General features: G+C 61.5%; 1 protein-coding gene across 1 annotated transcript; it reads right to left on the bottom strand.

Moving 5' to 3' along the window:
• Positions 1-1,640: 1,640 nt before the first annotated feature.
• On the bottom strand, positions 1,641-26,378 carry rnf181 (ring finger protein 181). Its single transcript, XM_072486042.1, has 5 exons — positions 26,258-26,378; positions 11,931-12,064; positions 8,188-8,303; positions 6,384-6,458; positions 1,641-3,347 (listed from the first exon to the last, which is right to left on the bottom strand). The coding sequence occupies exons 1-5, from the start codon at positions 26,341-26,343 to the stop codon at positions 3,288-3,290; spliced, it is 471 nt and encodes a 156-aa protein (XP_072342143.1). The 5' UTR covers positions 26,344-26,378; the 3' UTR covers positions 1,641-3,287.
• Between the last annotated feature and the right edge of the window lie 236 nt (positions 26,379-26,614).

Here is a 26,614-nt window from a genome sequence, read left to right on the forward strand (position 1 = left end):
CAGATGCTGTCAGACCCGCTGACATTTTTCCAGCATTCGTCTGTTTTTGCTTCAGATTCCAGCATCCGCAGCAATTTGCTTTTATCCTTCAAGGAGTGCTTCTCCGGCAGGATGAACTGCAGTAGCTAGCCAAGGTTCCATGGCCAACACCTTCCAAACCCACGATCACTACCATCTAGGACAAGGGCAGCAGATACCTGGGAACCCCACCACCTGGAGGTTCCCCTCCAAGTCACTCACCATCCCGACTTGGAAATATATCGGCCGTTCCTTCACGGTCGCTGAGTCAAAATCCTGGAACTCCCTCCCTAACAGCACTGTGGGTGTACCTACACCACGAGGATTGCAGTGGTTCAAGAAGGCGGCTCACCACCACCTTCTGAACGACAATAAATGCTGGGCTAACTAGTGGTGCGCACATCCTGAAAATTAATTTTTAAAATCCCAAGGGCAGCACAGTGGGTTAGCACTGCGGCCTCACGGCACTGAGGTCCCGGGTTCGATCCCGGCTCTGGGTCACTGTCCGTGTGGAGTTTGCACATTCTCCCCGTGTCTGCGTGGGTCTCACCTCCACAACCCAAAGATGTGTAGGGTAGGTGGATTGGCTGCGCTAAATTGCCCGTTAATTAGAAAAAAAATGAATTGGGTACTCTAAATTTTTTTTTAAAATCCCAGTTCTGAGGGAACAGGTCATTGACCTGAAGCATTTCCTAGAGTACCCAATTATTTTACCCCCCCCCCAATTCTGGGGCAATTTACATGACCAATCCACCTTTGGGTTGTGGGGGTGAAACCCATGCAAACACGGGGAGAATGTGCAAACTCCACACGGACAGTGACCCAGAGCCGGGATTGAACCTGGGACCTCGGTGCCGTGAGGCAGCAGTGCTAACCCACTGCACCACTCTCCGATGACCTCTTTTCTACAAATGCTGCCCGGCGTGCTATTATTTCCTCGTTTAACTCTGGCTGACGTTCTCAGAATGTTGCCTATCCAAAAAACCTCGAGTAGCGACATCCTGATGCCCCGAGATCGGTTACCTTTCTGGTCTAAAAGCTGGGAACTCCCCAGGTTTTAACTGACTCATGAGCCATCAAAACATTGTTGTCCCTTACGAGCAAGAATAAAAGTTAGCCTGCAGTAGATACGATGTGGAGATGCCGGCGTTGGACTGGGGTGGGCACAGTAAGAAGTCTTACACCGGTTAAAGTCCAACAGCTTTGTTTTGAATCACTAGCATTCGGAGCACAGCTCCATCAGGTGAGTGAAAAGGTGGGTTCCACGTATTCAAAAAGTATCGTCTGGCATCAGTGACTTTGTCTATATATGTGGTTGCGGAACCCACCTCTTCATTCACCTGAGGAAGGAGCTGTGCTCCGAAAGCTAGTGACTCCAAATAAACCTGTTGGACTTTAACCTGGTGTTGTAAGACTTCTTACTGTGCAGTAGATACATCAGCAGACCCGAAGCACATTCCTGGTCCAAACCCATTGGCTCATACAGAATCGTCTCCATCCAGATTAACGTATTGACAATCAATAGAAGTTACACACAGCCCCATGTCTGTACAACCATTGCAGAGAGGAATGCTATCTTTAGAATTGGAAGCAAATCTTAAAAGGAAAGAGCAACAGCACTCAGCAATCCAGGCTGCTTTTATTTGCTGTTAAAAGTGTATGGAAATATGCAGCATTGTACAACAAAATCTCAACGGGTAAGTAGAATTGCAATGGAAACATAACTGAATATTGTCTCTTTTCCATCTCATTTTCCTGTTGCAGGATTCTGGTACAGAGCACCTCCCGATGCCTTACCCAAGGTGGTGGGGTTATTCTTCCTGACTGAATCGTGCCGGTGGCAAGCTGGGTATTAGACAGGGCCGTCGCACCCGAATGGGACCCGGATTTGCGCACGGTGCGGATATCGACCCCCTTTAGCCTGGAGATGCGAAGTGCCCGAAGACAACAATGCTACTGTTGACACACGAGCCTGGAGGAGGCCCCATTCACACAGAATAATGCCCGGAATGGATGCCTGGATAAGGCAACAGAGGTGGAGATTGGATAATCAAACAAATGCACGGGGAAATGGCAGCAAATGCAGCCTATTCTAGGCGGATGAATCAAAGATTGCTTTTTGGCAATACTTTCAAGTCAAACATTAGTAATATTATTATTGCCTTCAGGTCCGTTGAACCCAAGAGACTAGGTACTTCCTACTCCTGTACATAGATCCTATTCAGTGTTTGATAGACACTAAAACGGTTCGATTCCCCGCTGGGTCACTGTCTGTGCGGAGTCTGCACGTTCTCCCCCGTGTGTGCGTGGGTTTCCTCCGGGTGCTCCGGTTTCCTCCCACAGTCCAAAGGCGTGCAGGTTAGGTGGATTGGCTGAGATCAATTGCTCTTAGTGATCAAAAAGGTTAGGAGGGGTTATTGGGTTACGGGGATAGGGTGGAAGTGAGGGCTTAAGTGGGTTGCAGACTCGATGGGCCGAATGGCCTCCTACTGTATGTTCTATGTTTTATGTTCACGTTAGGGGAGCAAAAGTCATCAAAACAGAGCACTTCAAAATGTAGGCCCTCTGCTCGTGGGTATCTTTTAGCGCAGCAAAGAGAGATTCTGTCAGGTGAAGCATTTAATACTTCACATGCTTAGCCCTACAAAAAACGTCACCTGTTAGAACACAGTGCAGAAGGAGGCCATTCAGCCCATTGGGTCTGCACCGACCCACTTTGAACCCTCACTTCCACCCTATTCCCAGTAACCCCACCTAACCTTTTTGGACACCAAGGGGCAATTTAGCATGTCCAATCCATCTAACCTGCACGTCTTTGGACTGAGAGGGGAAACCGGAGCACCCGGAGGAAACTGTTGCAGACACGGGGAGAAGGTGCAGACTCCGCACAGGCAGTGACCCAAGCCGGGATTCGAACCCGGGTCCCTGCCGCTGTGAATCCACAGTGCTGCCCACGGTGTTCCAACCTTAAAGCGGGACTGAGTCGCGACGGAATGGGGAGCGGCAGGCGAGAGCACATTTTGGACCAGCCAAATCGCAGGACGTTAATGTCAAGGAGGGTTGCGACACGGAGGCGGGGGCTCCCCCGAGGTGGTTGTGCGACGTTTGTGCAGCAGGCTGCACTGCAGATGCCCTCCAACCTGGCTCGGCTTCTGGCTTCAGAGGGAATGGGGTTACAGGTTTGTTAAGACAATGAGGAGCTTGGGGGAGCCTGACAGGAAGGTGCAATGCTCGGAACGGTCCCCCAGTGAGGCACACGACGCCTGTGGTCACGTGTACATGGCACCGTGCAGGTATTCCAGACGCTGCTCCTTCTGTTTTCTTCTCTCCTGGAGAAACAACACAATAAAAAAATTACACCGCCGAGCTTCAGTAGCATCAGTCTCTCACCAATCCACTTACAAAACAATAGATAGGGCTGACGAACCGCCGACTCCCGAGTAGAATCTCAAACAACAATGACCTCCTTTCCTTGAGACGGTCTGAAGATTTATTAAATTCAGTTTCTAGATGTGGGTGGTTAGGCCGCATTTATTGCCCATCCCTAACTGCCCTTCGAGGGTGGTGAGCTGCCTTCTTGAACCGCTACAGTCCCTGAAGTGCACCCACGGTGCTGGGAGAGAGAAAGTTTCAGGATTTTGGTCCAGCGACAGTGAAAGAGCGGTCGATGTATTTCCAAGTCGGGATGGTGAGTGACTTAGAACATACACTGTGCTGTACGATTCTTCGGCCCACGATGTTGTGACGACCATTTATCCCAATCTAAGATCAACCTAACCTACACCCCTTCAATTTACTGCTGTCCATGTGCCTGTCCAAGAGTCGCTTAAATGTCCCCAATGACTGACTCCACCACCTCTGCTGGCAGTGCATTCCACACACCCACCACTCTCTGTGTAAAGAACCGACCTCTGACATCTCCCCTATACCTTCCTCCAATCACCTTAAAATTATGTCCCCTCGTGACAGCCATTTCCACCCTGGGGAAAAGTCTCTGGCTATCCACTCTATCCATGCCTCTCATCACCTTGTACACCTCTATCAAGTCACCTCTCTGCCTTCTTCGCTCCAGTGAGAAAAGCCCTAGCTCCCTCAACCTTTCTTCATAAAACATGCCCTCCAGTCCAGGCAGCATCCTGGTAAATCTCCTCTGCACCCTCTCCAAAGCATCCACATCCTTCCTATAATGAGGCGACCAGAACTGGACACAATATTCCAAGTGTGGTCTAACCAGGGTTTTATAAAGCTGCAGCAAAACCTCGCGGCTCTTAAACTCAACCCCCCTGTTAATGAAAGCCAACACACCATACGCCTTCTCAACAACCCTATCAACCTGGGTGGCAACTTTGAGGGATCTATGTACGTGGACCCCTAGATCCCTCTGTTCCTCCACACTTCCAAGAATCGGCCTTTAACCCTGTATTCAGCATTCAAATTCGACCTTCCAAAATGAATCACTTCACATTTATCGAGGTTGAACTCCATCTGCCACTTCTCAGCCCAGCTCTGCATCCTGTCAATGTCCTGTTGTACTCTGCAACAGCCCTCGACACTATCTAGAACTCCACCAACCTTCCTGTCATCGGCAAACTTACTAACCCACCCTTCCACTTCCTCATCCAAGTCATTTCTAAAAACCACAAAGAGCAGAGGTCCCAGAGCAGATCCCTGCAGGACACCACTGGTCACCGACCTCCAGGCGGAATACTTTCCATCCATTACCACTCGCTGTCTTTCGGCCAGCCAATTCTGTATCCAGACAGCCAACTTTCCTGATACCCATGTCCCCAAACTTTCTGAATGAGCCTACCATGGGGAACCTTAACAAATATCTTCATGAAATCCATATACACATCTTGGTGTATATGGATTTTTGGAAGGTGCTGTCTAAGGAGCCTTGGTGAGTTGCTGCAGTGCATCTTGTAGACGGTACACACGGCTGCCTCTGTGCGTCGGTGGGGGAGGGAGTGAATGTTTGTGGAAGGGGTGCCGATCAAGCGGGGCTGCTTTGTCCTGGATGGTGTCGAGTTTCTGGAGTGTTGTTGGGAGCCGCACTCATCCAGGCAAGTGGGGAGTATTCCATCACACTCCTGACTTGTGCCTTGTAGATGGTGTACAGGCTTTGGGGGAGTCAGGGGCGAGTTACTTGCCGCAGGATTCCTAGCCTGCATATTTGGCACCCCATCCACAAACATTTACTCCCTCCGCCACCGACGCACAGTGGCAGCCGTGTGTACCATCTACAAGATGCACTGCAGCAACTCACCGAGGCTCCTTCGGCAACATTCCAAACCCACGACCTCTACCATCTAGAAGGACAAGGGCAGCAGATACCTGGGAACCCCACCACCTGGAGGTTCCCCTACGAGTCACTCACCACCCCGACTTGGAAATATATCGGCCGTTCCTTCACTGTCGTTGGGTCAAAATCCTGGAGCTCCCTCCCTAACAGCACAGTGGGTGTACCTACACCACAAGGACTGCAGCGGCTCAAGGCGGCGGCTCACCCACCGCCTTCTCAAGGGGCAATTAGGGATGGGCAATAAATGCTGGGCCCAGCCAGCGACACCCACATCCCGTGAAGGACTATTGAAAACCATGTTTCTTTGGGGCTGGTTGCCTTTATCTTCAGCTTGGCTGGTGTGGATGTTAGTCTGGGACCCTCAAATCTCCCGATCAGTTGCTGTCTCACCTAGTCTGCTCCCGCCGTGTTCCTTTGGTGCACACACTCTGTACATCAGAACCAGATTATTTCCACCCCTCGCTCCTCGAGTCTTGGGCGACCGTACTTTCACTTTCCAGGTCCTTCCCTCAGGATAGGTGTTTTGTCTTTTCCTTTTTTTAAATTTATATTTTAAAAATTTAAAGCGGCCAATTAATTTTTTTCCAATTAAGGGGCAATTTAGCGCGGCCAATCCACCTACCCTGCACATCTTTGGGTTGTGGGGGCGAAACCCACGCAAACACGGGGAGAATGTGCAAACTCCACACGGACAGTGACCCAGAGCCGGGATCGAACCTGGGACCTCGGCGCCGTGAGGCAGCAGTGCTAACTCAATGGCACAACGCAGGATGTATTTATCCACCAAATCTTCACGTTTTCGAAGTAGGGAGTTCAAAGTCCTTTGGTGTGACTGTCTGTCAATTATGATGCTACGAGGTGGGCACACAGATTGCCTGTACGGATTTACAAACACGATCATTTCTGTTGTGCAAAGCCAGTTATCAGAAAAGGCATTTTTTACAACTGGGCTCCTTAGGCACAAGGACATTTCCCCGAATCCCCGAACAGAGTAGTAAAGCACATCCCAATTCAGAACAAGGGCCTGACGTTGCTCCGAGAACGGGAAATGGAGTCATCTTACCTTGTCCTGTTTGTACTCTTCATACTCCTCATTATCAGTGGGCAGTTCGAGTCTACACAACGGGCAGGAATTAGTCTGAGAAAAATCAAACAACGTTAAATTCGGACGTGCTCTCCACGGAGCTGGTGTCGCCTAGATGGACAGGAGAGCCCTCGCTCTCTGCCACATTCCCAATCCCACCCCTGAACCGCTCGGGAAGGAACCGAGTGAATCCCACCTCGGGCCTCAAATAGCGTTAAGGGAACGAGGGGGGGATGGGTTACTTGTCTGTGTGGAGTCTGCACGTTCTTCCCGAGTCTGCGTGGGTTTCCTCCGGGTGCTCCAGTTTCATACAACATAGTACAGAAGGAGGCCATTCAGCCCATCGAGCCTGCACCGACCCACTTAAGCCCTCATTTCCACCCTATCCCCATAACCCAATAACCCCTCCTAACCTTTTGGGGGGGTCACTAAAGGCAATTGATCATGGCCAATCCACCTCACCTGCACATCTTTGTGACTGTGGGAGGAAACCGGAGCGCCCGGAGGAAACCCACGCAGACACGGGGAGAAGGTGCAGACTCCGCACAGACAGTGACCCAGCGGGGGATCGAACCTGGGACCTTGGCACTGTGAAGCCACAGTGCTGACCACTTGGGCTACCGTGCTGACCATACAAGTCCCGAAAGACGTGCTTGTGAAGCGGCTTGGACACTGAATTCTCCCTCGGTGTACCCGAACAGGCGCCGGAATGTGGCGACGAGGGGATTTTCACTGTAACTTCATTGCGGTGTTAATGTAAGCCTAAAGATTATTATTATGAGGGACAGTCATGAGGGGACACAGAACCAAGGTGAAGAGCAGGACGTTTGGGGTTTTACCCAAGAGGGTGGTGACAGCCTGGAATGCACTGCCTGGGAGGGTGGTGGAGGTGGGTTGCCTCACATAGAATCCCTACACCGAGGAGACCATTCGGCCCATCATGTCTGAACCCAGGGGCAATTTTTCATGGTCAATCCACGCACATCGTTGGGAATGTGGGGAGGAAACCGGAGCACCCAGAGGAAATCCACGCAGGCACGGGGAGAACGTGCAGACTCCGCACACAGACAAGTCGCCCAAGGCCGGAATTGAACCCTGCGCTGAGGCAGGTGCCGCCCAAGCAAAGGCCAGAACGTGACCCTGTTCTCCACAACGGGACAGGAGAGATTACGAATATTGTCCAGTGAGAGTCAACACCCTTGGAAAGTAAAGTCAGGGATGAGATTGCACGAGAGAGGGTGCAGAGAAGATTCACCAGGATGCTGCCTGGGCTGGAGCGTTTCAGCTATGGAGAGAGGCTGGTTAGGCTGGGGTTGTTTTCCTTGGAGCAGATTAGGCTGAGGGGGGACTGAGGTGGACAACATTATGAGGGACAAAGATAGGATGGATAGGGAGGAACTTTCCCCCTTAGCGGAGGGTCAATAACCAGGGGACACAGATTGAAGGTAAGGGGCAGGAGATTGAGGGGATTTGAGGAAAACCCTTTTCACCCAGAGGGTGCTGGGAATCTGGAACTCGCTGCCTGAAAGGGCGGTAGAGGCAGCAACTCTCACACCTATTAAAAAGTGTCTAGATGAGCTCTTGTAACGCCGCAGCAGACAAGGCCTCGGGCCTAGTGCTGGGGAATGGGATTAGAATAGAGAGGTGTTAATGGCCGACGTGAACACGATGGGCCGCAGGGCCTCTTTCTGTGCTGTAAAACTCTGTGGAAAACTGATCTAAAACTCTGATTTGAATGGGGAAGACCCGGGGTTGCCGGGCAGGCATACTTGTGCCCACGTACCTTCCCCAGCCAAGGCACAATGCATCCTGGGTGGAAAGAATGTTCACAGGGCATCTTCTTCACTTTCTCCTCTTCCTCAAATTCTAACAAGCACACCGGACACTTCAGGCCTCTGTCTGAAAGGAAAGCAAAACAGGCCTCACTATAACAAGGCCATCTCGTGACAACCCGCGCAGCCGGATGATTCACTGAAACCGAAAACGGCGGGAACACTCAGCGGGTCAGATGGTATCGACGGAGAAAGAGAGAGCCGGGTTTGAGGTCGTGCCTTTTACATTTAGAGTACCCAATTCATTTTTTCCAATGAAGGGGCAATTTAGCGCGGCCAATCCACCTACCCTGCACATCTTTGGGTTGTGGGGACGAAACCCACGCAGACACGGGGAGAATCTGCAAACTCCACACGGACAGTGACCCGGGTCGGGATCGAATCTGGGTCCTCAGTGCTAACCACTGCATCCATGGATGATTAATGGACATGTGTCTTTAAGCAGGGGATTTCGGTTTGACTGATTTTGCTGGTGGTCAATGAATTGGCCTAAAATGCGGTGCACTGCCCGGTAACAGGAGGTGATTCGTTCCGTTCCCGCTGAAATGGTTCAGAGATCTAAAGAGCTTTCACTTTCACGTTGTCAGCGGAAGGAGTAAACCTCTCCTTTCCCACTCTTGCTTTCTCCAGAAAGTCATTTCGGGAACCAACTCTCTCCCTGCAGAAAAGGCAGGTGCAAGCACAGACCAGAATCTATTAACTCTCTTTTGGGTGGCACGGTAGCACAGTGGTTAGCACTGTTGCTTCACAGCTCCAGGGTCCTGGGTTCGATTCCCGGCTTGGGCCACTGTCTGTGTGGAGTCTGCACATCCTCCCCGTGTCTGCGTGGATTTCCTTCGGGTGCCCCGGCTTCCTCCCACAGTCCAAAACGGATGCGCAGGTTGAGTGGATTGGCCGTGATAAATTGCCCGAGTTCTTTACCCGTCAGTCCGGCCTCAATAAAACTTGAGATGGATTTGTAGGTATAATATTATTTATTTTTAACCAACTTGCAAGGCTGACTCGCTCCACAGAGATTCAGAACACACAGGCGGTCTCCTGGAGGTCCAGAACCGAGTGCGATCGGAGACAAAGAAATCTCTGCAAATCTCATTCAAGTTTCACATACAAGATTCCCATAGGTCATCCTATACCCCTCCTGACCTGGCCATACATCCTGATTGGCTCACTTCGCATTCCTTAACCCTGGGCCTCTTGTTACCCAGCATCCTTTTCCCCCTCCTTGCCATGCTTTCTGAATCCCTTTGTCCTTTGTTTGTGAACTCACTACTATCAGACTGGCTCACATCTACATTATTGTAACTAATATTTGAACTAACTATTTTATATCACATTCGTTTGTTCAATTCCTCACCCTTAGTGTCCAAAATAGGTTGGGTGAGGGTTACTCGGTTACGGGAATAGGGTGGGGCTTGGGTAGGGTGCTCTTTCCAAGGCCCGGTGCAGACTCGATGGGCCGAATGGCCTCCTTCTGCACTGTAAATTCTATGACCTATGATCTTTGGAAAACTTGCTGATGTGAAGCCAGACCTCTCCTGGAAAAGTAGTAAGGTATTGCTAACTGCCAGGAAGGTCATTACAGGCTGTAAACCAGAGACATTAATCCACACTCATACTGTAATCACTGGGCAGCCAAGGGCCCGCGACATTGGGTATTTTTATAAGAATTATTGGTGAATTCACTGGTGTTGTGACTCCGGGACAAGGTGGGGCTGGAATTGACCGCACGTTGCCCAAGGTGCCGGAACAGACGGTCGTGATAAGCCGCCGCCATCTTCTTCTTTAAATTTAGAGTACCCAATTCTTTTTTTCCCCCCCATGAAGGGCCATCCTTTTGGTTTTTTGGGGGTGACGCCCACGCAGACACAGGCAGAATGTACTAACTCCACACGGACAATGACCCGGGGCCGGGATCGAACCCGGGTCCTCGGCGCCGTGAGGCAGCAGTGCTGACCACTGCGCCACCGTGCCGTCATGATAAGCCGCCACCTTGACCCACTACAGTCCGAGTAGTTTTAGGGAGGGAGTTCCAGGATATTGATCCAGCAACAGTTAAGGTTTGGCCGGTATAGTTTCCCAATCAGGATGGTGTGTGGGGGTTGGAGATTGGGAATGGTGTTCCTTCGCTCTGGTTTTCCTTGTACTTCCAGCTGGCGAATGCTCAGGACATTGGAGCCTTGGTGAGCTACTGCAGCGTGTCCTGTAGATGGCACGCAGTCAAGCAGAATTATTTGGGTAACAGACTAAGTCATTTAATCGTGGGCAGCACGGCGGCGCAGTGCGTTAGCACTGCAGCCTCACGGCGCCAAGGTCCCAGGTTCGATCCCGGCTCTGGGTCACTGTCCGTGTGGAGTTTGCACATTCTCCCCGTGTTTGCGTGGGTTTCACCCCCACAGCCCAAAGACGTGCAGGGCAGGTGGATTGGCCACGCTAAATTGCCCCGGAATTGAAACAAAAATGAATTGGGTACTCTAAATTTTTTTAAAAAGTCATTTCTTCCTTCTCTGCCTCGGGAACACAGGGCCAGCGTGGGCCTCATACATTCACCCCGGATGGAAAAGGCTCCAAAGAGTGTGTGCAGGGACAGAGGGACATGGGACGTCATGAATATCGAGCTTTGAAGGTGACAGGACATATGGAGTAGGTGGAAAAGCAAATTGGATTTTGGTCTTCATATGTGAGGCAGGGAAGTTAGGCTGAACTTTTATAAAGCTCTGGTTAGGCCCCAACTAGAGTATTGCATCCCGGTCTGGTCACCACATGTTAGAGAGGATGTGAGGAGTTTGAGACAGGGCCGAGTGGTTCAAGGGATGAGGGGATTTTAGCTCCAAGGCGAGGGTGGAGAAGCTGAGGTAGTTCTTCTTGGAGTGAAGGAGGTTGAGGGGCGATTTTATCAGGGTATACAAGATTGACAGGGAGGCACAGTGGTTAGCACTGCTGCCTCACAACGCATGGGACCCGGGTTCAATTCCGGCCTTGGGGGACTGTGCGGAGACTGCACGTTCTCCCCCCCCGTGTCTGCGTGGGTTTCCTCCGGGTGCTCCGGTTTCCTCCCAGTCCAAAGATGTGCACATTAGATGGATTGGCCGTGATAAAATTGGCCCTTAGTGTCCAGGGATGTGCAGGTTAGGATGAGGTTACAGGGATCGGGGGGAAAACAGTGGGCCTAGGAAGGGTGCACTTTCAGAGGGTCGGTGCAGAATCCGTGGGCCGAATGGCCTCATTCTACACTAAGGATTCTATGGCTCAATAGGCTGGACAAGGCAAGACTGTGGTACAAGGATTAGAAGGCACCGATTTAAGGCTTTGGGCGAGAGGTACAGTGGGCGTGCAGGGGTCGAGAGGAGGGATGGGCTGGAACTCACTGCTTACGAGGGGGGTGGAAACAGGGACGTTGAATGAATTCAAAAGGAAATTAGATTGGGGCCTGAGGTAAATAAATTGAGGGACAGGGGAAAGAGCAGGGGAAATAGGACTAACTGGATGGACCTAGGAGAACCAGCGTGGAGTCGATGCATTGAAGGACCTCCTTCTGTACTGCCTGGACTTCACTCTCAGGACTGAACCGTGCGATTTGCATTGCACACGGCGTTCAGGGAACCAATTGTACAGTCTTGCACCCTGGTACCGACAATACTCAATCATTTAACAAGGCCGATTACAGCTCCCACAGTCTGGGCCTTGCAATTCCTACCTGCTTGTGCCGGAGTCACGGGAACCGTAGGGAGATTCTGTACGATCTCCTTTTTAGCAGCGGGGGGCAATCGGTGATCCCAGTCCGAGAAATCGACCTCCCCGAGGTCTAAATCCATCCCTGCCAACAGAGACCTGGAAAACCAACAACACAATCTGCGATAAGCATTATTGCTGACGAACTTCATTTCATATGTGGGGAGCCGAACAAATAGGGTTTAAGAACAACGATTTATTAGGGCAATCGACAATTGTTCTTCGGGATTTACATAGGGTGCTACAGAATGCTAAAAAAAAAAAAAAAAAAAAGAGTAGAGGATCATGGGAATGTCCCTTTAAGAAATGTTTGTCTTCTCAAGTGGCTGCAGTGATGTCAGTGCGTGGGTGGAGCTGGGCTCTGCTTTTTACTTTCGTTTTGAGCTGGAAGCTGTTTTTGGCTCGGAGTTTTAGTTTCTCTTTCAGTGGGAGAGCTGCATTCAAACCAAGGAGGTGTATTTTGGTCTCTCTCTCTCTGCCTGTGAAAGAATGTCTCCAGATCACTTGATGATTTCAAAGTAATACCTGTTTCTGTAAGGAATGCAAATCTGCTGTCTTTTGTTAAAAAGGGTCTTTGCCTGATGGATGTTGTTAGGAACGTTACTAAGGGTTACCTATAGATTACTGTACGTTTTTTGGGGGGGGCGGGGAAATCAGTTTTGGTAGTTGATAAGATGTTTACTGTGTGTTTATAAAATGTTAACTGGATTCATAGAATAAACATTGTTTTTGTTGAAAAATACTTTAGCTCTCTGTTGCATCACACCTGTAAAGTGGGCCCTTGTGCTCCCCATAACCAAAATCTGTAAAAAGCTGTGGGTCAGATTAACTCCATGATATACGCTGGTGTTCTCCGAATCCTGGCCCATAATAATGTGACAAAAATGTCAACTGTTAATAGTCTGATGTGACAGAAGGACACAAACAATGCTAGCTGAATCCCGAGTTGGCGCCAACTGCGAGTACTCGAATAAGGGTCAAACATGTTTCCAGTGTAACTGCTTCTTATTGACCGCACCAACCTCGTCTTCGAGAACCCACCCGCGTGTCGGGTCAACATGTTTTCTAGTTTAACCTATAGACCGGCTAACTGTTCGAACAAGGAAACAGATTGCGGTAAGGGTCGTGGAAAGATAAGGGTAGATAACACCGACTCAGCCCGAGCGAGAATCTGCAACATGTCGCAAATATGTACCAGACGATACCCAAATGTGAACAATGGGGCTGGTTTAGCTCAGTGAGCTAGACAGCTAGTTTGTAATGCAGAACAAGGCCAGCAGCGCGGGTTCAATTCCCGTACCAGCTTACCCGAACAGGCGCCGGAATGTGGCGACGAGCGGCTTTTCACAGCGACTTCGTACTTGTGACAATAAAAGATTATTATTATCTGTGTTCGGCAATGTATAAATGTTACTTGATTTCTTAGTTTCTTACTCTCGATCATCAGTAACGTGATGGAAGGAGTCATCAACAGAGCCATCGAGCGGCACTTACTCGGCAATAACCTGCTCACGGACGCTCAGTTTGGGGTCCGCCAGGGTCACTCAGCTCCTGACCTCATTACAGCCTTGGTTCAAACATGGACAAAAGAGCTGAACTCCAGAGGTGAGGTGAGGTGAGAGTGACTGCCCTGGACATCAAGGCAACATTTGACCGAATGTGGCATCAAGGAGCCCCAGCTAAACTGTCCTAGGCCCAACCCTCTTCAGCTGTTTCATCAATGACCTTCCTTCCATCAGAAGGTCAGAGGTGGGGATGTTCGCTGACGACTGCACCATGTTCAGCACCATTCGCGACTCCTCAGATGCTGAAGCAGTCCATGTCCAAACGCAGCAAGACCTGGACAATATCCAGGCTTGGGCTGATAAGTTACATTCACACCAATGACCATCTCCTACAAGAGGGAATCTAACCATCGTCCCTTGACATTCAATGTCATTACCATCGCTGAATCACCCACATCCAGGGGGTTACCATCGATCAGAAACTGAACTGGACACAGCCATATAAATACTGTGGCTACCAGAGCAGGTCAGAGGCTGGGAATCCTGCAGAGAGTAACTCACCTCCTGACTCCCCAAAGCCTGTCCACCATCTATAAGGCACAAGTCAGGAGTGTGATGGAATACTCTCCACTTGCCTGGATGAGTGCAGCTCCCAACAACACTCAAGAAGCTCGACACCATCCAGGACAAAGCAGCCCCGCTTGATCGGCACCCCATCCACAAACATTCACTCCCTCCACCACTGACGCACAGTGGCAGCCGAGGTTAGCACTGCTGCCTCACGGCGCCGAGGTCCCAGGTTCGATCCCGGCCCCGGGTCACTGTCCGTGTGGAGTTTGCACATTCTCCCCGTGTCTGCGTGGGTTTCGCCCCCACAACCCAAAGATGTGCAGGGTAGGTGGATTGGCCGCGCTAAATTACCCCTTCATTGGGCAATCTATATTTAAATAAATACAAGATGCACTGCATCAGCTCACCAAGGTTCCTTAGATAGCACCTGCCAAACAAAGGACCAGTACCAAAGAAGAACAAAGAAAAGTACAGCACAGGAACAGGCCCTTCGGCCCTCCATGCCTGTACCGACCATGCTGCCTGTCTAACCTAAAACCTTCTACACTTCCGGGGTCCGTATCCCTCTATTCCCATCCTATTCATGTATTTGCCAAGATGCCCCTTAAATGTCACTATCGTCCCTGCTTCCAACACCTCCTCCAGCACCGAGTTCCAGGCACCCACTGCCCTCCGCCCTATCCACTCTGTCTATGCCCCTCATAATCTTATAAACCTCTATCAGGTCATCCCTCAACCACCACCTTTCTAATGAAAACAGTCCAAGTCTATTCAGCCTCTCCACATAGCTAATGCCCTCCATACCAGGCAACATCCTGGTAAACCTCCTCTGCACCCTTTCCAAAGCCTCCACATCCTTCTGGTAGTGTGGAGACCAGAATTGAACACGATACTCCAAATGTGGCCTAAGGTTCTATACAACTGCAGCATGACTTGCCAATTTTTATACCCAATGAAGGCCGATGAAGGACAGCATGCAGTTATTATCCCTTGACTACCTTCTCCACCTGTGTCGCCCCTTTCAGTGACCTGTGGACCTGTACTCCTAGATCTCTCGGACTGTCAATACTCCCAAGGGTTCTACCATTCACTGTATAATTCCCACCTGTATTAAATATTCCAAAATGCATTACCTCACATTTGTCTGGATTAAACTCCATCTGCCATCACTCCGCCCAAGTCTCCAAACAATCTAAATCCTTCTGTATCCTCTTGACAGTCCTCATCGCTATCCGCAATTCCACCAACCTTTGTGTCGTCCGCAAACTTACTAATCAGACCAGTTACATTTTCCTCCAAATCATTTATATATACTACGAACAGCAAAGGTCCCAGCACTGATCCCTGTGGAACACCACTAGTCACAGCCCTCCAATTACAAAAGCATCCTTCCATTGCTACTCTCTGCCTTTTATGACCTAGCCAGTTCTGTATCCACCTTGCCATCTGATCCCATGTGAATTCCTTTGTAGACAACATCCTCTGACCTACCTTCATTAATCACCTTTGTCAAAAAACTGGATCAAGTTAGTGAGACATAACCTCCCTTCACGAAACCGTGCTGCCTCTCGCTGACACGTCCACTTGCTTCCAAATGGGGAGTAAATCCTGTCTTGAAGAATCCTCTCCAATAATGTCCCTATCTCTCATGTAAGGCTCACCGGCCTTAATTTCCTGGATTACCCTACTTAAACAAAGGAGCAACATTGACTACTCTCCAGTCCTCTGAGACCTCACCTGTAGCCAATGAGGATACAAAAGATTTCTGTCGTGCCCCAGCAACTTCCTCCCTTGTCTCTCTCAGTATTCTGGGGTAGATCCCATCAGGACCTGGGGACTTATCTACCTTAATGCTTCTAAAGACACCCAACACCACCTCCTTTTTGATCTCAATGTGACCCAAACTATCTACACTCCCTTCCCCAGACTCGTCATCCACCAATTCCTTCTCTTTGGTGAATACTGATGCAAAATGCTCATTTAATATCTCACCCATTTCCTCTGGCTCCACGCATAGATTCCCTCCCCTGTCCTCGAGTGAGCCAACCCTTTCCCTGGCTGCCCTCTTGCTCATATATATATATATATATATATATAAAATGCCTTGGGATTCTCCTTAACCTGTTTGCCATGGACTTTTCATGACCCCTTTTAGCCCTCCTGACTCCTACCTCAAGTTCCTTCCTACTTTGTTTATATTCTTCAAGTGTTTCATCTGTCCTAAGCATTAGGGGGGGGGTGGGGGCAGAGGGAGGGGGGGCAGAGGGGGGGGGAGTGGGGGCAGAGGGGGGGGGAGTGGGGGCAGAGGGGGGGGGAGTGGGGGCAGAGGGGGGGGAGTGGGGGCAGAGGGGGGGGGGAGTGGGGGGCAGAGGGGGGGGGAGTGGGGGCAGAGGGGGGGGGGAGTGGGGGGGCAGAGGGGGGGGGAGTGGGGGCAGAGGGGGGGGAGTGGGGGCAGAGGGGGGGGGAGTGGGGGGCAGAGGGGGGGGGAGTGGGGGCAGAGGGGGGGGGAGTGGGGGCAGAGGGGGGGGGAGTGGGGGCAGAGGGGGGGGAGTGGGGCAGAGGGGGGGGGAGTGGGGCAGAGGGGGGGGGAGTGGGGGCAGAGGGGGGGGGAGTGGGGGCAGAGGGGGGGGGAGTGGGGGCAGAGGGGGGGGAGTGGGGGCAGAGGGGGGGAGTGGGGCAGAGGGGGGGGAGTGGGGGCAGAGGGGGGGGAGTGGGGGCAGAGGGGGGGAGTGGGGGCAGAGGGGGGGAGTGGGGGGCAGAGGGGGGGGAGTGGGGGCAGAGGGGGGGAGTGGGGGCAGAGGGGGGAGTGGGGCAGAGGGGGGGAGTGGGGGCAGAGGGGGGGGAGTGGGGGCAGAGGGGGGGAGTGGGGGCAGAGGGGGGGAGTGGGGCAGAGGGGGGAGTGGGGGCAGAGGGGGGGAGTGGGGGCAGAGGGGGGGAGTGGGGGCAGAGGGGGGGAGTGGGGGCAGAGGGGGGGAGTGGGGGCAGAGGGGGGGGAGTGGGGGGCAGAGGGGGGGAGTGGGGGCAGAGGGGGGAGTGGGGGCAGAGGGGGGGGAGTGGGGGCAGAGGGGGGGAGTGGGGGCAGAGGGGGGGAGTGGGGCAGAGGGGGGGAGTGGGGGCAGAGGGGGGGAGTGGGGGCAGAGGGGGGGAGTGGGGGCAGAGGGGGGGAGTGGGGGCAGAGGGGGGGGAGTGGGGGCAGAGGGGGGGGTGGGGGCAGAGGGGGGGAGTGGGGGCAGAGGGGGGGGAGTGGGGGCAGAGGGGGGGAGTGGGGGCAGAGGGGGGGAGTGGGGGCAGAGGGGGGGAGTGGGGGCAGAGGGGGGGAGTGGGGGCAGAGGGGGGGGAGTGGGGGCAGAGGGGGGGAGTGGGGGCAGAGGGGGGGAGTGGGGGCAGAGGGGGGGAGTGGGGGCAGAGGGGGGGAGTGGGGGCAGAGGGGGGGAGTGGGGGCAGAGGGGGGGAGTGGGGGCAGAGGGGGGGAGTGGGGGCAGAGGGGGGGAGTGGGGGCAGAGGGGGGAGTGGGGGCAGAGGGGGGGAGTGGGGGCAGAGGGGGGGAGTGGGGGCAGAGGGGGGGAGTGGGGCAGAGGGGGGGAGTGGGGGCAGAGGGGGGGAGTGGGGCAGAGGGGGGGAGTGGGGGCAGAGGGGGGGAGTGGGGGCAGAGGGGGGGAGTGGGGGGCAGAGGGGGGGGAGTGGGGGCAGAGGGGGGGGAGTGGGGGCAGAGGGGGGGGAGTGGGGGCAGAGGGGGGGGAGTGGGGGCAGAGGGGGGGAGTGGGGGCAGAGGGGGGGAGTGGGGGCAGAGGGGGGGGAGTGGGGGCAGAGGGGGGGGAGTGGGGGCAGAGGGGGGGAGTGGGGGCAGAGGGGGGGAGTGGGGGCAGAGGGGGGGAGTGGGGGCAGAGGGGGGGAGTGGGGGCAGAGGGGGGGGAGTGGGGGCAGAGGGGGGGAGTGGGGGCAGAGGGGGGGAGTGGGGGCAGAGGGGGGGAGTGGGGCAGAGGGGGGGAGTGGGGGCAGAGGGGGGGAGTGGGGCAGAGGGGGGGAGTGGGGGCAGAGGGGGGGAGTGGGGGCAGAGGGGGGGAGTGGGGGGCAGAGGGGGGGAGTGGGGGCAGAGGGGGGGAGTGGGGGCAGAGGGGGGAGTGGGGGCAGAGGGGGGGAGTGGGGGCAGAGGGGGGGAGTGGGGGCAGAGGGGGGGAGTGGGGGCAGAGGGGGGGAGTGGGGGGCAGAGGGGGGGAGTGGGGGCAGAGGGGGGGAGTGGGGCAGAGGGGGGGAGTGGGGGCAGAGGGGGGGAGTGGGGGCAGAGGGGGGGAGTGGGGGCAGAGGGGGGGAGTGGGGGCAGAGGGGGGGAGTGGGGGCAGAGGGGGGGAGTGGGGGCAGAGGGGGGGAGTGGGGGCAGAGGGGGGGGAGTGGGGGCAGAGGGGGGGAGTGGGGCAGAGGGGGGGAGTGGGGGCAGAGGGGGGGAGTGGGGGCAGAGGGGGGGAGTGGGGGCAGAGGGGGGGAGTGGGGGCAGAGGGGGGGGAGTGGGGGCAGAGGGGGGGAGTGGGGGCAGAGGGGGGGAGTGGGGGCAGAGGGGGGGAGTGGGGGCAGAGGGGGGGAGTGGGGGCAGAGGGGGGAGTGGGGGCAGAGGGGGGGAGTGGGGGCAGAGGGGGGGAGTGGGGGCAGAGGGGGGGAGTGGGGGCAGAGGGGGGGAGTGGGGGCAGAGGGGGGGAGTGGGGGCAGAGGGGGGGAGTGGGGCAGAGGGGGGGAGTGGGGGCAGAGGGGGGGAGTGGGGGCAGAGGGGGGGAGTGGGGGCAGAGGGGGGGAGTGGGGGCAGAGGGGGGGAGTGGGGGCAGAGGGGGGGAGTGGGGCAGAGGGGGGGAGTGGGGGCAGAGGGGGGGAGTGGGGGCAGAGGGGGGGAGTGGGGCAGAGGGGGGGAGTGGGGGCAGAGGGGGGGAGTGGGGGCAGAGGGGGGGGAGTGGGGGCAGAGGGGGGGAGTGGGGGCAGAGGGGGGGAGTGGGGGCAGAGGGGGGGAGTGGGGGCAGAGGGGGGGAGTGGGGGCAGAGGGGGGGAGTGGGGGCAGAGGGGGGGAGTGGGGGCAGAGGGGGGGAGTGGGGGCAGAGGGGGGGAGTGGGGGCAGAGGGGGGGGGAGTGGGGGCAGAGGGGGGGGGAGTGGGGGCAGAGGGGGGGGGAGTGGGGGGCAGAGGGGGGGGGAGTGGGGGCAGAGGGGGGGGGAGTGGGGGGAGTGGGGGCAGAGGGGGGGAGTGGGGGCAGAGGGGGGGAGTGGGGGCAGAGGGGGGGGGAGTGGGGGCAGAGGGGGGGAGTGGGGGCAGAGAGGGGGGGAGTGGGGCAGAGGGGGGGAGTGGGGGCAGAGGGGGGGAGTGGGGGCAGAGGGGGGGAGTGGGGGCAGAGGGGGGGAGTGGGGGCAGAGGGGGGGAGTGGGGGCAGAGGGGGGGGAGTGGGGGCAGAGGGGGGGAGTGGGGGCAGAGGGGGGAGTGGGGGCAGAGGGGGGGAGTGGGGGCAGAGGGGGGGAGTGGGGGCAGAGGGGGGGAGTGGGGCAGAGGGGGGGAGTGGGGGCAGAGGGGGGGAGTGGGGGCAGAGGGGGGAGTGGGGGCAGAGGGGGGGAGTGGGGGCAGAGGGGGGGAGTGGGGGCAGAGGGGGGGAGTGGGGGCAGAGGGGGGGAGTGGGGGCAGAGGGGGGGAGTGGGGGCAGAGGGGGGGGAGTGGGGGCAGAGGGGGGAGTGGGGGCAGAGGGGGGGAGTGGGGGGCAGAGGGGGGGGAGTGGGGGCAGAGGGGGGGAGTGGGGGCAGAGGGGGGGAGTGGGGGCAGAGGGGGGGGAGTGGGGGCAGAGGGGGGGAGTGGGGGCAGAGGGGGGGGGAGTGGGGGCAGAGGGGGGGAGTGGGGGCAGAGGGGGGGAGTGGGGGCAGAGGGGGGGAGTGGGGGCAGAGGGGGGGAGTGGGGGCAGAGGGGGGGAGTGGGGGCAGAGGGGGGGAGTGGGGGCAGAGGGGGGGAGTGGGGGCAGAGGGGGGGAGTGGGGGCAGAGGGGGGGAGTGGGGGCAGAGGGGGGGAGTGGGGCAGAGGGGGGGAGTGGGGGCAGAGGGGGGGAGTGGGGGCAGAGGGGGGAGTGGGGCGCAGAGGGGGGAGTGGGGGCGCAGAGGGGGGAGTGGGGGCGCAGAGGGGGGAGTGGGGGCGCAGAGGGGGGAGTGGGGGCGCAGAGGGGGGAGTGGGGGCGCAGAGGGGGGAGGGGGGGCAGAGGGGGGAGGGGGGGCAGAGGGGGGGGAGGGGGGGCAGAGGGGGGGAGGGGGGGCAGAGGGGGGGAGGGGGGGGCAGAGGGGGGGAGGGGGGGCAGAGGGGGGGAGGGGGGGCAGAGGGGGGGAGGGGGGGCAGAGGGGGGAGGGGGGGCAGAGGGGGGGAGGGGGGGCAGAGGGGGGGAGGGGGGGCAGAGGGGGGGAGTGGGGGCAGAGGGGGGGAGTGGGGCAGAGGGGGGGAGTGGGGGCAGAGGGGGGGAGTGGGGGCAGAGGGGGGGAGTGGGGGCAGAGGGGGGGGAGTGGGGGCAGAGGGGGGGAGTGGGGCAGAGGGGGGGAGTGGGGGCAGAGGGGGGGAGTGGGGGGCAGAGGGGGGGAGTGGGGGCAGAGGGGGGGAGTGGGGGCAGAGGGGGGGAGTGGGGGCAGAGGGGGGGAGTGGGGGCAGAGGGGGGGGAGTGGGGGCAGAGGGGGGGAGTGGGGGCAGAGGGGGGGAGGGGGGGGCAGAGGGGGGAGGGGGGGCAGAGGGGGGGGAGGGGGGGGCAGAGGGGGGGAGTGGGGGCAGAGGGGGGGAGTGGGGGCAGAGGGGGGGAGTGGGGGCAGAGGGGGGGAGTGGGGGCAGAGGGGGGGAGTGGGGCAGAGGGGGGGAGTGGGGGCAGAGGGGGGGGAGTGGGGGCAGAGGGGGGGGAGTGGGGGCAGAGGGGGGGAGTGGGGGCAGAGGGGGGGAGTGGGGGCAGAGGGGGGGAGTGGGGCAGAGGGGGGGAGTGGGGGCAGAGGGGGGGAGTGGGGGCAGAGGGGGGGAGTGGGGGCAGAGGGGGGGAGTGGGGGCAGAGGGGGGGAGTGGGGGCAGAGGGGGGAGTGGGGGCAGAGGGGGGGAGTGGGGGCAGAGGGGGGGAGTGGGGGCAGAGGGGGGGAGTGGGGGCAGAGGGGGGGAGTGGGGGCAGAGGGGGGGAGTGGGGGCAGAGGGGGGGGGAGTGGGGGCAGAGGGGGGGAGTGGGGGCAGAGGGGGGAGTGGGGGCAGAGGGGGGAGTGGGGCAGAGGGGGGGAGTGGGGGCAGAGGGGGGGAGTGGGGGCAGAGGGGGGGAGTGGGGGCAGAGGGGGGGAGTGGGGGCAGAGGGGGGGAGTGGGGGCAGAGGGGGGGAGTGGGGGCAGAGGGGGGGAGTGGGGGCAGAGGGGGGGGAGTGGGGGCAGAGGGGGGGAGTGGGGCAGAGGGGGGGAGTGGGGGCAGAGGGGGGGAGTGGGGGCAGAGGGGGGGAGTGGGGGCAGAGGGGGGGAGTGGGGGCAGAGGGGGGGAGTGGGGGCAGAGGGGGGGAGTGGGGGCAGAGGGGGGGAGTGGGGGCAGAGGGGGGGGGCAGAGTGGGGGCAGAGGGGGGGAGTGGGGCAGAGGGGGGGAGTGGGGGCAGAGGGGGGGAGTGGGGGCAGAGGGGGGGGAGTGGGGGCAGAGGGGGGGAGTGGGGGCGCAGAGGGGGGAGTGGGGGCGCAGAGGGGGGAGTGGGGGCGCAGAGGGGGGAGTGGGGGGCAGAGGGGGGGAGGGGGGGCAGAGGGGGGAGGGGGGGCAGAGGGGGGGAGGGGGGGCAGAGGGGGGGGAGGGGGGGGCAGAGGGGGGGGAGGGGGGCAGAGGGGGGGAGGGGGGGCAGAGGGGGGGAGGGGGGGCAGAGGGGGGGAGGGGGGGCAGAGGGGGGAGGGGGGGCAGAGGGGGGGAGGGGGGGCAGAGGGGGGGAGGGGGGCAGAGGGGGGAGGGGGGGCAGAGGGGGGGAGGGGGGGCAGAGGGGGGGAGTGGGGGCAGAGGGGGGGGAGTGGGGGCAGAGGGGGGGAGTGGGGGCAGAGGGGGGGAGTGGGGGCAGAGGGGGGGAGTGGGGGCAGAGGGGGGGAGTGGGGGCAGAGGGGGGGAGTGGGGGCAGAGGGGGGGAGTGGGGCAGAGGGGGGGGAGTGGGGGCAGAGGGGGGGGAGTGGGGGCAGAGGGGGGGGAGTGGGGGCAGAGGGGGGGAGTGGGGGCAGAGGGGGGGAGTGGGGGCAGAGGGGGGGAGTGGGGGCAGAGGGGGGGAGTGGGGGCAGAGGGGGGGAGTGGGGGCAGAGGGGGGGAGTGGGGGCAGAGGGGGGGGAGTGGGGGCAGAGGGGGGGAGTGGGGGCAGAGGGGGGGGAGTGGGGGCAGAGGGGGGGAGTGGGGGCAGAGGGGGGGAGTGGGGGCAGAGGGGGGGAGTGGGGCAGAGGGGGGGGAGTGGGGGCAGAGGGGGGAGTGGGGGCAGAGGGGGGGAGTGGGGGCAGAGGGGGGGAGTGGGGGCAGAGGGGGGAGTGGGGGCAGAGGGGGGGAGTGGGGGCAGAGGGGGGGAGTGGGGCAGAGGGGGGGAGTGGGGGCAGAGGGGGGGAGTGGGGGCAGAGGGGGGGAGTGGGGGCAGAGGGGGGGAGTGGGGGCAGAGGGGGGGGAGTGGGGGCAGAGGGGGGGAGTGGGGGCAGAGGGGGGGAGTGGGGCAGAGGGGGGGAGTGGGGGGCAGAGGGGGGGAGTGGGGGCAGAGGGGGGGAGTGGGGGCAGAGGGGGGGAGTGGGGGCAGAGGGGGGGAGTGGGGGCAGAGGGGGGGAGTGGGGGCAGAGGGGGGGAGTGGGGGCAGAGGGGGGGAGTGGGGGCAGAGGGGGGGGAGTGGGGGCAGAGGGGGGGAGTGGGGCAGAGGGGGGGGAGTGGGGGCAGAGGGGGGGAGTGGGGGCAGAGGGGGGGGAGTGGGGGCAGAGGGGGGAGTGGGGGCAGAGGGGGGGAGTGGGGGCAGAGGGGGGGAGTGGGGGCAGAGGGGGGGAGTGGGGGCAGAGGGGGGGAGTGGGGGCAGAGGGGGGGAGTGGGGGCAGAGGGGGGGAGTGGGGGCAGAGGGGGGGAGTGGGGCAGAGGGGGGGAGTGGGGGCAGAGGGGGGGAGTGGGGGCAGAGGGGGGGAGTGGGGGCAGAGGGGGGGAGTGGGGGCAGAGGGGGGGAGTGGGGGCAGAGGGGGGGAGTGGGGGCAGAGGGGGGGAGTGGGGGCAGAGGGGGGGAGTGGGGGCAGAGGGGGGGAGTGGGGGCAGAGGGGGGGAGTGGGGGCAGAGGGGGGGGAGTGGGGCAGAGGGGGGGAGTGGGGGCAGAGGGGGGGAGTGGGGCAGAGGGGGGGAGTGGGGGCAGAGGGGGGGAGTGGGGGCAGAGGGGGGGAGTGGGGGCAGAGGGGGGGGGAGTGGGGGCAGAGGGGGGGAGTGGGGGCAGAGGGGGGGAGTGGGGGCAGAGGGGGGGAGTGGGGGCAGAGGGGGGGAGTGGGGCAGAGGGGGGGAGTGGGGGCAGAGGGGGGGAGTGGGGGCAGAGGGGGGGAGTGGGGGCAGAGGGGGGGAGTGGGGCAGAGGGGGGGAGTGGGGGCAGAGGGGGGGAGTGGGGCAGAGGGGGGGAGTGGGGGCAGAGGGGGGGAGTGGGGGCAGAGGGGGGGAGTGGGGGCAGAGGGGGGGAGTGGGGGCAGAGGGGGGGAGTGGGGGCAGAGGGGGGGAGTGGGGGCAGAGGGGGGGAGTGGGGGCAGAGGGGGGGAGTGGGGGCAGAGGGGGGAGAGTGGGGGCAGAGGGGGGAGAGTGGGGGCAGAGGGGGGGAGTGGGGGGCAGAGGGGGGGAGTGGGGGCAGAGGGGGGGAGTGGGGGCAGAGGGGGGGGAGTGGGGCAGAGGGGGGGAGTGGGGCAGAGGGGGGGAGTGGGGCAGAGGGGGGGAGTGGGGGCAGAGGGGGGGAGTGGGGGCAGAGGGGGGAGTGGGGGCAGAGGGGGGGAGTGGGGGCAGAGGGGGGGGAGTGGGGGCAGAGGGGGGGAGTGGGGGCAGAGGGGGGGAGTGGGGGCAGAGGGGGGGAGTGGGGGCAGAGGGGGGGAGTGGGGGCAGAGGGGGGGAGTGGGGGCAGAGGGGGGGAGTGGGGGCAGAGGGGGGGAGTGGGGCAGAGGGGGGGAGTGGGGGCAGAGGGGGGGAGTGGGGCAGAGGGGGGGAGTGGGGGCAGAGGGGGGGAGTGGGGGCAGAGGGGGGGGAGGTGGGGGCAGAGGGGGGGGAGGTGGGGGCAGAGGGGGGGGACGTGGGGGCAGAGGGGGGGGAGGTGGGGGCAGAGGGGGGGGAGGTGGGGCAGAGGGGGGGGAGGTGGGGGCAGGGGGGGGGAGGTGGGGGCAGAGGGGGGGGAGGTGGGGGCAGGGGGGGGAGGTGGGGGCAGAGGGGGGGAGGTGGGGGCAGAGGGGGGGAGGTGGGGGCAGAGGGGGGGGAGGTGGGGGCAGAGGGGGGGGAGGTGGGGGCAGAGGGGGGGAGGTGGGGGCAGAGGGGGGGAGGTGGGGGCAGAGGGGGGGAGGTGGGGGCAGAGGGGGGGGGAGGTGGGGGGGGAGGGGGGCAGAGGGGGGAGGGGGGGCAGAGGGGGGGAGGGGGGGCAGAGGGGGGGAGGGGGGGCAGAGAGGGGGGGAGGGGGGGCAGAGGGGGGGAGGGGGGGCAGAGGGGGGGAGGGGGGGCAGAGGGGGGGAGGGGGGCAGAGGGGGGGGGGGAGAGGTGGGGGCAGAGGGGGGAGGTGGGGGCAGAGGGGGGGGGAGGTGGGGGCAGAGGGGGGGGGAGGTGGGGGCAGAGGGGGGGGGAGGTGGGGGCAGAGGGGGGGAGGTGGGGGCAGAGGGGGGGGAGGTGGGGGCAGAGGGGGGGGAGGTGGGGGCAGAGGGGGGAGGTGGGGGCAGAGGGGGGAGGTGGGGGCAGAGAGGGGGGAGGTGGGGGCAGAGAGGGGGGAGGTGGGGGCAGAGGGGGGGGAGGTGGGGGCAGAGGGGGGGAGGAGGTGGGGGCAGAGGGGGGGAGGAGGTGGGGGCAGAGGGGGGGGGGAGGTGGGGGCAGAGGGGGGGGGAGGTGGGGCAGAGGGGGGGGGGAGGTGGGGGCAGAGGGGGGGGGGAGGTGGGGGCAGAGGGGGGGGGGAGGTGGGGGCAGAGGGGGGGGAGGTGGGGGCAGAGGGGGGGGGGAGGGTGGGGGCAGAGGGGGGGGGGAGGTGGGGGCAGAGGGGGGGGGGGGAGGTGGGGGGCAGAGGGGGGGGGGGGGAGGTGGGGGCAGAGGGGGGGGGGGGAGGTGGGGGCAGAGGGGGGGGGGAGGTGGGGGCAGAGGGGGGGGAGGTGGGGGCAGAGGGGGGGGGAGGTGGGGGCAGAGGGGGGGGGGAGGTGGGGGCAGAGGGGGGAGTGGGGGCAGAGGGGGGAGTGGGGGCAGAGGGGGGGGAGTGGGGCAGAGGGGGGGAGTGGGGCAGAGGGGGGGAGTGGGGGCAGAGGGGGGGAGTGGGGGCAGAGGGGGGGAGTGGGGGCAGAGGGGGGGAGTGGGGGCAGAGGGGGGGGAGGGGGGGGCAGAGGGGGGGAGGGGGGGGCAGAGGGGGGGGAGGTGGGGGCAGAGGGGGGGGGAGGTGGGGGCAGAGGGGGGGGGGAGGTGGGGGCAGAGGGGGGGGGAGGTGGGGCAGAGGGGGGGAGGTGGGGGCAGAGGGGGGGGGAGGTGGGGGCAGAGGGGGGGGGAGGTGGGGGGCAGAGGGGGGGCAGAGGGGGGGCAGAGGGGGGGGGAGGTGGGGGCAGAGGGGGGGGGAGGTGGGGGCAGAGGGGGGGGAGGTGGGGGCAGAGGGGGGGGGAGGTGGGGGCAGAGGGGGGGGAGGTGGGGGCAGAGGGGGGGGGAGGTGGGGGCAGAGGGGGGGGCAGAGGGGGGGCAGAGGGGGGGGGAGGTGGGGCAGAGGGGGGGGGAGGTGGGGGCAGAGGGGGGGGAGGTGGGGGCAGAGGGGGGGGGAGGTGGGGGCAGAGGGGGGGGGAGGTGGGGGCAGGAGGGGGGGGCAGAGGGGGGGGCAGAGGGGGGGGGAGGTGGGGGCAGAGGGGGGGGAGGTGGGGGCAGAGGGGGGGGGAGGTGGGGGCAGAGGGGGGGGGAGGTGGGGGCAGAGGGGGGGGGGAGGTGGGGGCAGAGGGGGGGGGAGGTGGGGGGGGAGGTGGGGGCAGAGGGGGGGGGAGGTGGGGGCAGAGGGGGGGGGAGGTGGGGGGGAGAGGGAGTGAGGGGGGCAGCTCTGTCGGTACCTGGCCAGCTCCAGCAGCGCGTTCTGCCGGTACTGCTCCTCGGGGTTGGTCGGCTCGCAGTCATGTTCGTCGAAGTAGGAAGCCATTTTGTCGGAGGCGCCGCCCCCTGTCTCCCATGCCCCGCCCCCTGTCTCCCATGCCCCGCCCCTGACAGTGACTGACAGCCAGGCTCAGCCAAGCTGATTCCGCCCCCGGGCGCAGACCCCGCCAGCTGATGGACAGCCCGAGCTGCCAATCGGCGTTCGGGCCGGCCGGCCGCCGACGGGCGATTGACCAACCAGCGGCGAAGGGAGGCGGGTCACACTCTTCCCTCCCCGCCCCCCCCCCGCGCCGAGTGACAGCCGGATTGGCCAATCA

Source organism: Scyliorhinus torazame, chromosome 20, assembly GCF_047496885.1.
Source record: "Scyliorhinus torazame isolate Kashiwa2021f chromosome 20, sScyTor2.1, whole genome shotgun sequence".
Taxonomy (NCBI): domain Eukaryota; kingdom Metazoa; phylum Chordata; class Chondrichthyes; order Carcharhiniformes; family Scyliorhinidae; genus Scyliorhinus; species Scyliorhinus torazame.

Coding starts and splice junctions, on each gene's coding strand:
- rnf181 (XM_072486042.1), bottom strand. CDS start 26,343: ATGGCTTCCTACTTCGACGAACATGACTGCGAGCCGACCAACCCCGAG. Junction 8,304..11,930: donor CGTGACTCCGGCACAAGCAG/GTAGGAATTGCA, acceptor CTTTCCTTTCAG/ACAGAGGCCTGAAGTGTCCG. Junction 6,459..8,187: donor TTGTGCCTTGGCTGGGGAAG/GTACGTGGGCAC, acceptor GATTTTTCTCAG/ACTAATTCCTGCCCGTTGTG.